The 10,000-nt window shown below is 42.4% G+C and overlaps 2 protein-coding genes across 2 annotated transcripts in view; one reads left to right on the top strand and one right to left on the bottom strand.

Annotated features, from left to right (window-relative positions):
• Positions 1–373: 373 nt before the first annotated feature.
• On the top strand, positions 374–2,304 carry LOC138037633 (uncharacterized). Its single transcript, XM_068883535.1, has 2 exons — positions 374–1,713; positions 2,280–2,304. The coding sequence occupies exons 1-2, from the start codon at positions 374–376 to the stop codon at positions 2,302–2,304; spliced, it is 1,365 nt and encodes a 454-aa protein (XP_068739636.1).
• A 4,718-nt stretch (positions 2,305–7,022) lies between these two features.
• LOC138031258 (E3 ubiquitin-protein ligase rnf213-alpha-like) overlaps positions 7,023–10,000 on the bottom strand; it is an 83,286-nt gene continuing 80,308 nt past the window's right edge. Inside the window, 3 exon segments of the mRNA XM_068878956.1 lie at positions 7,023–7,805; positions 8,271–8,440; positions 9,282–9,371. Of these exon segments, the coding sequence (XP_068735057.1) occupies positions 7,637–7,805; positions 8,271–8,440; positions 9,282–9,371 (429 nt within the window). The 3' untranslated portion in view covers positions 7,023–7,636.

Here is a 10,000-nt window from a genome sequence, read left to right as displayed (position 1 = left end):
TCCCCGTAAAGCATTGTAAATTAGTCCTGAAAAGCCCCTAGGGGAGAGAGTAATAGCTTCACCTCACTTCACTTCATGAGTTCTTGATAAACCCATACAGGATAGATATAAGAAACACACAATATCACTTTCATAATGCGCTGTTTTGGTTCTTCCGCAAAACACACAATGTGCGATCTTTGCATGTTGTCCTTCAGTAACATTTAAAAAGAACTTTAAACATTGAATTTAGGCCTAGCGCTACTGTTAAAAGTAGTGCAAAGCTAAGACCAAGCTTTTGCCGATCTGCAATAATGATGATAATAATAATAATAATAATAATAATAATAATAATAATAATAATAATAATAATAATAATAAACTTGAGAGAGTAATGAAGACAGTTAAAGAAGCCATGGCAGATGTCGGTTTGGAGTGGAACGAGAAGAAGTGTTCTACAGCTCATGTAAGGAGAGGTTCATTGGACAGCAGTTTGGGAGGCACTGCCATCGGAGAAAGGCAGGTCATAGAAAATCTGAAGAAGGGAGAAACTTACAAGTTTTTGGGAGTTTTAGAAAATTCTAAGCAAGAGGACAGCTCTGTTCTGTGGGGAGCTTCAAAGGTTTGCTTGCAGAGACTGTCAATTATATGGTCGAGCCCCCTATCGGACTTCCACAAAGTCTTAGCATCTAATCAATACGCACTACCAGTTGTCACCTACCCTATGTGGACACTAACATGGCCGCTCGCAGATCTACAACAACTCGATCGCGAAGCTCGCAAGATCATCAAAGAGAATGGAGGCTACCATCCACTCGGTTCAACCGAGTTGCTATACCTACCAAGGAAGTGTGGAGGCCGGGGACTGAAGTCATTTGAGAGCCTGTATAAGCAGACCAAAGTCAAGACCACAATGAAGCTGTACGCAAACGAAGATCGAACGATGAGTTTAGTGCGCGAGTTTGAAGAGAAGTGCGAACGAGCAGGAAGAAGATCACTCGTAAAGGATGCCAAGAAATTTGCTTTGGAAATGGACATTACTCTGGACCTTGCATACCCAGATCCCAAAGCGTTGCAAACTGACTCAGGTGAGGAATCACATGTTAAAGGGGTAGGGAGAACATTACGAGCGAGAGAAGAAGAGAGAAGCATGAGGGAAGTAAGAGAGCAGAGGTGGCAAGGAAAGCTGTTCGGAGAAAGATGGGATGATAACAAAGTTATTGACTGCTTCACTTGGCTTAGTAAGTGGAAGTCTGCACCTGTGCATACTGTTGCTGGAATCTATGAGTTATACCAGCAATTACTCCCCACTAAGCTGTACCACCAGAGCAAGACGAAGACGCTGACCACCTCGGATACCACGTGTCGTATGTGTGGAAAAGGGCCTGAATCTATGGCCCACGTGATTAGCGGATGTGGTGTCTTGGCACAGACTAAGTACATGCAGAGACACAATGCAGGCTTGAAAATCCTTTTCTTCGAGTTCCTGAAAGACTTAGATCTTATCCAGTGTATCCCCCCTTGGCACTCTCCAGTCTCACCTAAACCCGAGTACAAGAATGACCGAGCGTGCGCGTACTGGGATGTCCCAGTATTTGCTGAAAATACGGAAGTCAGGGCTAACAGAATTGATGCGAGAATTGTGGACAGAAAGGAGAAGAAGGTGATCGTTATTGAGTTGAGCTGCCCTTGGGTTTCCAACAGAGAACAGAAGGAACAGGAGAAAACTGACAAGTATGCGCCGTTGAGATGGGAGATGCGCCAACAGTTCCCCGGCCACACTATCACACAGTTTAATGTGATAGTTGATGTACTAGGAGGCTACTCTATGGAGACGGCGGAGAAAGTTAGGAAGTTTTTAGGTTTGGATAGAGGGAACCAGGTTTTGTTTAATATGCAGAAGGCAGTTTTATCGTACACCCTAAACATAGCAAGGTCATTCAAGGTTTCGACGAGTTATTAAGGAATATAATCTCTTGTTCCTTTCTCAAATGTTGGTTCGTTAGTTATTACCAATTGGTTTGTAAATAGGTTTAACAGTAGGGATTGCTACACAATAGTGCCTTTTCCTACTTATATTTGTAAGCATACTTACGTACTACATACTGCATAATAATAATAATAATAATAAACCGAATTTATTACCAAATCCATCGGCCAGAGTCCTTCTGAATACCCCATGTGGTTTGCCGAGGGAAAAACGACGTTGATCCCTAAGCCAGGAGAATTTTCAAGTAGCAACCAAAGACCAATTACCTGCTTGAACACTATGTATAAGTGGTTCACATCATGCTTACTAGGACCAATGGATTGTCATCTAAATGAATATGGCCTAATGGAGGGAGAACAGAAAGGCGCCAAATCAGGATGCAGTGGCATTGTTGATAACCTGCTCATTGATAGAATGGTCACACAAGACTGTCACAGAGGGAAACGCAACTTGAGCATGGCCTGGATTGATGTCAAGAAAGCTTTTGACTCAGTTGACCATGAATGGCTTGCTGAGATGATGATTCTACACAGATTTCCAACCTGGCTATGCCGCAATATCGAGAGCCTGTGCAACAGCTGGAACACAAAAGTCGTCGCAAAGACGAAGCAGGGGATAGAGAAGTCTGAAGTGATACAATTCAGACGCGGCCTCCCTCAGGGAGATGCATTGTGCCCCAGGTTGTTCACCCTGTGTATGAATCCTGTGGCTTGGAAACTACGAGCTTCGGAGGGGTACAAGTTGTCCAAACCCTTAAGCACAAAGATCACGGATTTTCTGTATATCGACGACCTTAAGGCGTTTGCAGCGTCAGAGATCAAACTCAACAAGGTGCTGAAGTCAACCAAGAGTGCGATGCAAGATATAGGCTTAGAATGGAACCCAAAGAAATGCGCGACCGTCCATGTAAGGAGAGGCGTACAGGTGAAGGATGAAACCGGAGTGCAGTTGGATGACGGAGCAGTACTGACAAATCCAAAGGAAGGAACTTATTACAAGTTCCTGGGAACATTAGAGAATCTAAAACAAGATGACAAGTTAGCTCTGAATGTTGCAGCCAAAGAATACCTACAACGCATGTCAGTCATCTGGTCAAGTCCACTGTCAGATCACAACCGCGTAGCTGCATCGAACCAATTTGCCCTTCCCATACTGGGGTATCTAATGTGGACCCAGAACTGGCCAATAGCAGAGCTTAGGCAAATCGACAGAGAAGTTCGAAAAATCCTCGTTGAGAGCGGCGGCAAACACCCCCTAGGCTCGACAGCATTTCTTTACCTCCCGAGGCAAAAAGGGGGGCGCGGGCTGAAATCAGTCGAGCAAGAATACAAACTCGTCAAGATAAAGGCTGCTCTGAAAGTCTACAAGAACCTGGACCCGACCATTGCAGTTGTGAGAAAGTTTGAAGAAAGAGCAGGTGAGGTGGGACACCATTCATTTTTAAAGGATAGCATGAAGTATGCAGCAGAGCTCGGTCTTGGCCTGGACCTTGAGCACTCGTCACCCTGCACACCCAGGGGGGAGTAACAATCACAGACAAGAAGACCAAAGTTGCTTTGAAGGAAACTGTAGAAAAGCATAATACGCAGGCTGTGAAGGAAGAGAGGTGGCAAGGAAAGCTACACATAAGTAGGTGGGAGGATAAAAGTCTGAGTAAAGCAGGCTGCTTTGCTTGGCTTAAGGACTGGACGTTGTGTCCGTCTAACACCGTTGCAGGAGTGATCGAGCTCTACGAGCAACTATTGCCAACACGAATATATTACAGTCACAAGGTGCGAACCCGACCAGCTACTGAAGTGGCATGTAGGCTATGCAGTAGATCAGCAGAAACAGTTCAGCATATTCTAGCTGGATGTCCCACCTTGGCCCAGAACAAGTACTTGGAAAGGCACAATAACGCCTTGAAGATCCTGTTCTTCGAGATCCTGAAGGACGCAAACCTTATTGACAAAGTCCCACCATGGTTCTCCCAAGTAAAACCCAAACCGGTATATGAAAACGACCAGTTTCAAGCCTACTGGGATGTCCCGCTCTATGCTGAGCACACCGAGGTGAGAGCAAACAGAATCGATGCCCGTTTTATCGACCACCAACAGGAGAAGGTGATAGCACTAGAGATGAGCTGTCCATGGATTGATAACCGAACAAGTAAGGAAGAGGAGAAGACAGCCAAGTATGCCCCCCTAAGATGGGAGATAAAGCGACAGTACCCTGGGTACGATGTGCAACAATACAACATCATTATTGACGTGCTAGGTGGATGGTCCACAGACATGGAGGAGGGAATGAGGAATTTACTCGGGTCAAGAGTGAGAACTAAAGGAGTCCTGCTAAAGATGCAGAAATCGGTCTTATCAAGCTCTCTTAATATTGCCCGCACTTTTAAAGTAATCACATAAACTTTACGAGCAATCTAACACGAATTTCATTTCAGCAAAGGATATTATTGTCAAAAAAAAAATGTATTATTATTCTTTTTTTTTTTTAAATTTTAGCAGTCACTTATTTTATATTTTCATATAGTTTAATAGATTTAAGTGGATAATACTTTTAGAAAGATATTTGTAAATAGGACTTGAACATGGTGTTTTTAAGGAGCTCCTGGGTTACGATTAACGCCCCAGGTAGCTTTTAGGTAGGTATTGACATTCAAAAGTTTCAAAGTGTCATAATAATAATAATAATAATAATAATAATATAGAACTTTATTTAACGAGGGTGAAGCACATTGATTTCTGGTCACCCACCGGGCATCATAAGGGATTGAGGGATTGAGGAAAACATTCTGTGTTTCAAACTTACACACGAATCTATGTAACGTAAAAATGTGTGCAAAGCTTACGGGAAGTATGTAGAATTGTGAAACTAATGAGGTATTTTTATGGATACGAATGTGAATAAAAAGAATCAAAAACGTATCTAAAAAGCTGGTGTCACTGGTTCTCTCCAGACATATGTGACAATAGTCTTGAGAGCAAGATCCGCGAATTTGCTGCATTCATCTGGAGAAGTGAAGTAAGGTTTATTTTTTCTTTTGTAAAATGCTTCGAATAGGCGCAGATTGACGGGGTCGTTCTACAGTGCAATAGTGTTGATTTGTTTCTGATTTCAATGACTTTTTAGTTTGTGCTTTAACATTTGGAGGTGTGCTTTATTACGGAGGTGTTCTCAGACACGATCGTGGGTAAAACGTGTGGTGCTCCCGATGTAGTGTTGATTCCAATTCCTGCATTGGTAGACTCGGTTTCTTAGTAAGCAAAATTTGGGGCTGGAGATGGGCCAGTTGTTTCTAGTGCATATACACTCTGTAGTGTTGTGGGTAAGAGGACGTCCGAGGGTGTTAACTGTGGGCGACACGTTCTTGTATGCCCTCTTTTCGGGAAATGTTAGAGATCGGACGTAGCACAAGAGGGGCTATTTACATGGAGGTGGGGTAACCCACCTGTCCATATAAACTCTTATTTTTTTCAGCAAGTTGCTCAGTCTGCCAGACCAGGTAACCCGCCCAGCCAGGGTCGCGTTTTGCCATGTAAACGCTCGCAGGTGGGGTAACCCGCCAAACCGGGGTCGGCTAGTGGCGGAGGAGTTGGGGCAGAGCAGCTAGCGATAGCAGAGGAGCATTAACCGCCAAAATGTGTCGTTCACCTTGTTTACGTACTTAGCGACCACGCAGTAGCATCGAGAACTCCAAGATGGTAAGACTGCATGTAAACGCGAGCTTTTTTTCCACCCCACCTACCCAGGTTACCCCACATCCATGTTAACAGAGATTAACTTCGCTTCCAAAGACACTTGGCATACAATACCTCGAGCCGTTTACACAACAGAAACTTCCGGAAACTGCTAGACAACCTCAAGAACCTCAACAACATCACAAGGAGTCCTGGACACCGAAATAACTGGCCCGACACAGTTACGGAACCAAAGAACGACTTTAATAGTACAGATACCAACAACATATGAGCCTCAGAAAACGACACCACAAATTATTTGTATTTCCATGCGTTAGAATTAAAAAAAACCTTGTGTGAAGGTCTGTTAAACGTTGAAGAGACCCGTCTCGGACAGTGTCCACGCTGATTATTAATCGGAATTTTTAGGATTTCTCGGTTACTGATTTAGTTGAAGTTTTCGGCGCGTTTAAATCATCTGCGGGACCTCTGCTTCTTCGTCGCGTGAGGTGCTTATTGCTTTGATCTTTAAGAGGGAAGAAAAGCTCCTGCATAAGAACTGGAGACCTGTCAGCCTTCAGAACCGCGATTATAATATCCCTGCTTGGGCTTTGATTGGAAGGCTTTTCTAAGTTCTCCGTCATGTTAAGTCATTCTGGTCAAACGTTTGAGGTTAAAGGTTGGTTTAATACTGAGCCTTTGATCGTGTGGACTGGGAATGTCTTTTCAAAACACTTAAGCGCATTGGCTTTAGTCGATCGTTTGTTTCTTTGGTCCAAGTTTTCCTACGATATTCGGAGTACTGTCCTGGTCGTTCGCTATATCAGTTTCTTTTTTGCACCTTGTCGGACCATTGCAGTGTGTTATTTCCATCGATGGTCTTGCTGTTAACTTCCGGTCCCACCCTGATATCAATGGTGTTTACTTGCCTAATGACCCTTCCATTCTTCCCGCACTATCGCTGTATTCAGATGATACGTCCGTCATCTCGTCCACTGATGCTGTTCCACGTGCCGTTTTCAATGTGTGCAATAAATTGAGTAGGGTACGGGATGTAATTGAACATGGAAGAATTTGAGGGCTTTCAGCTAGGTGGCTGGCTGAATGCTTTGGTTAGGCCTGTTCCTATACAAATAACTACAGAAAAGATCAAGGTTCCGAGTTTTTCTGGGTAATGGCAATCTTGTTGATTGTCACTGGAGGCCTGGTGTGGATGCGGCTACACGCTGCCTTAACTTCTAGAGTTCGCGTCAATTATCGTCGGAGCTGGTGACAGTGCCTTACTTGGGCTCGCAGTCACTCGAGCCGGAAGCTCATCTTCAAACGAAGGTTTGACAGGGTAAGAAAACTAAAAATTCATACATACATACATACATACATACAAAAAGGTATCTTTGTAATTAATTAAACAGGTCTACAACTAGTCGAAGTGAATGTAGACTCTAAGGTTCTAGGTATGGACACAAGACAACATCATTGGCAATGCTTGTGCTTATTTAATATTGCTCAACGAATAGATAGTACATTCCAGGCTTGTTTCCAAATGCGTCAAAAAGAGTACGCATACGATTTACGGGAAAAAAAAGATCAGCTGTTATGAGAATGTTGTACTACGTTTATCCCACTTGAGTCTTTTAAGATTATATGCTATAATAAGAGGATTGCGTTTTTTAAACAGGAGCAGTAAAACAAACTTATTCAGAACGTTTAGCCTACTTGACCATAGCCGGTATTTGCTTTACAACATTAACCCGTTTAATCTAAATGTTAGCCTAGTCCTCGTGCTTTGCAAAAAACATTTATAAGTACTAAGATGCTGTCAAAGACTAAACCAAGTAAGTTCGCTTGCCACGTGCCCGATATGATTATTGTTTGGACTAATACTAAACAAACAAGGTCAATTCACCGTACAATATGCGAAGCATAAATATTATTAAAGTGGTTTCTGGATTTTTCTACAACAACTGGTTTCAGAGCTGAATCTCTAAAATGCCTCTCAAGCGAGAAGGTGCTGGCTTCCGCCGCGAAAGTCATTGCATAGTTGGACAGCAGAGCTCCAAACGGCTTGTAAGTGCTTCATGTGAACATTTTCTGGGATATTCTTCATTCCTGGGATTTCGTCCAAGTCTTTGTCTGCCAGGTACAGTTCCAAATATTCTCGGAAGCTACAGGAAACAAACGCATTGAATAACGTTGTAAGGGATTAATTCTCTGGGAAGTTAGCGTTTCGTGCAAGTAAAAAGAGACGGGGTATTTTTTGTCTGGCGCAAGGATGGGGCAAGCAACACAGTAGGAGGCTCCACATAAATAATTTTCATTTAAAAGTTACCTTCAGGAGCTCAAAACAAAGTCTTAGGTTCTAACAAAGTAATTTTGGTTCATGTAACAAATAAAGTAAGTCATCACTCATACTTAGAATCATTTTTAAAATGAAGATTGGGAATGTCTTGACTGTGATCGTCTAAAAAATCCCATGAGGGCTGGGGGAGGCCCAGCTAAAACAGGGGGTTGGGGCTATGGGAGCGCACTTGAACTCTTTTTAAAACAAAACTGAAGGGAAGGTCGCTAATGTCTCCTCTGCCAACGTTTAGAACATTTCCACTGGAGGGCGGGAAAAGGCGGAGTCTCACCTCATGTCAGCAACATTTTCGTCAGCATGTTTTACTTTCAGCAGAATCATTTCCAGCAGCTGCGGCAAAAAGTGCTCCATATCTATCTTGCGAAGAACACGATTAAGATGTCCCGCAACGCTGGAGCTCAATTTTACCTTGAAAACGTCCGACATTTCCTCAAAAGGCTCCTGAAAGGTGTATAAAAAGAGCTGTAACATTCGTGCCAATCGACTGTTTTCCTGGCCTCTTTTAAAGATAACAGCAGTTTATGCACTATCTTTCTCATAGCAACAAAAAAAATTATTACAGCCACAAAAATAATTGAAGTTCCCTTGAAGGGTAATTGTGATGCACAGAAAGTACTCACTGGAAAGACAAGTATCTGAGTACAGATGCCCTCTACAAAATGTTGGCATGCCTAGACGTTTCTAGTTGTCTGATTTAAACAAATATCAGATCGCTAACATTATATGTATGTAGGGCTAATTCTGTTCTTGCTTTCTATGTTACAATGCAGTCTTCCCTAGCGGGCCAGTGGTGGACAGCTCACCTAGCCGCCACTTTCGCCTGCCTGCTTCAAAAGTTAAGATGGCGAGCAAATGCTGCATCTTCTGCAGTCTGCATTCGACACCTCTAATGTTCAATTTTTTTTTGTTCCTTAAATCTGAGAAGTATGAGAAAGGAAGCTCCTTCTAAAAAGCGTGCAGGTGCAGAAGCATCATTTTGTCTTTTAGAAGTATTTGTAACGTGTATCTTGGTTTATAATTTACATTTGCACAGTATTATAAAATCATTTCTTTGGCTTTACCTTCCTCTTGCAGTCAGTTTACAGATGAAGAGCTACTATGTAGAAATAAGAATGGTCTGCCCACTAAAAATTGGAGGATGTATCATTTGTATCTAGCACTTTTTCTAATTTCTTCTGACAATATCACTGCGTTTTTTTTCATGCATTCATACTCCCATAAACCTGAATGCACTTGCTTTCGTATGAATTATTGGTAGTTGGCTGGAAGAATTAAATCGTACCTGGTTGTTTCTTGATTTTATCTTTGCTTTCTCAAGAGCCATGAGCCGCCACATCGCCAATATGTGGGACAAGTTACAATGCTGCTCTGCCTACAAAATGAGTAACTTAGTATTACTCATACAACTTACTGCAAAGACAAGCTCCTGGACTGGCATTAATAAAATAAAATACGTAATGGTAATCATCGACTAGGAAGCCGCATTCGTTTAACTAATTTTCAGGAGAAAAACAAGGGCAGTACGAATAAAGCCATTTGTAATTTAAACTGTTTCTATGATATGATGTATGATATGATACGATACGACACGATATATGATATGATATGGCAAGGTATGGTATGGTATGGTATGGTATGGTTTGGTATATCATATATATCACATCAGATATGATATATGATATTTAATAAATAAACCCCTTCGGGCGGCTGGTATGTCGGCTGATAATGTCCGCGGCTGAGAGATCCGAAAAGTGAATATTTGGCCGAGAAGCGAAGCTTCGAGAGCATATATGAAATTTTGAGGACAATTTCCACAGCCAAGGACATAGCAGCCAGAGACGGGTTTATTTATTTTATAACCCACCATCAATTTTCATATCGCACAAAAAACCGTCGTAAAAAGTTAAGCCAGTGTTGATCTGATGGCGATGCTTCGTATGTTCTCGATGCACTGTTCAAAATTTGAGTAGAATAAAGCGTGGCGGCCTCAAGACCTCGAAT

Source organism: Montipora capricornis, chromosome 2, assembly GCF_036669925.1.
Source record: "Montipora capricornis isolate CH-2021 chromosome 2, ASM3666992v2, whole genome shotgun sequence".
Classification (NCBI taxonomy): Eukaryota; Metazoa; Cnidaria; class Anthozoa; order Scleractinia; family Acroporidae; genus Montipora; species Montipora capricornis.
The sequence above is the reverse complement of the archived record's forward strand: the minus strand, read 5'-3'. Positions and strand labels throughout refer to the sequence as shown.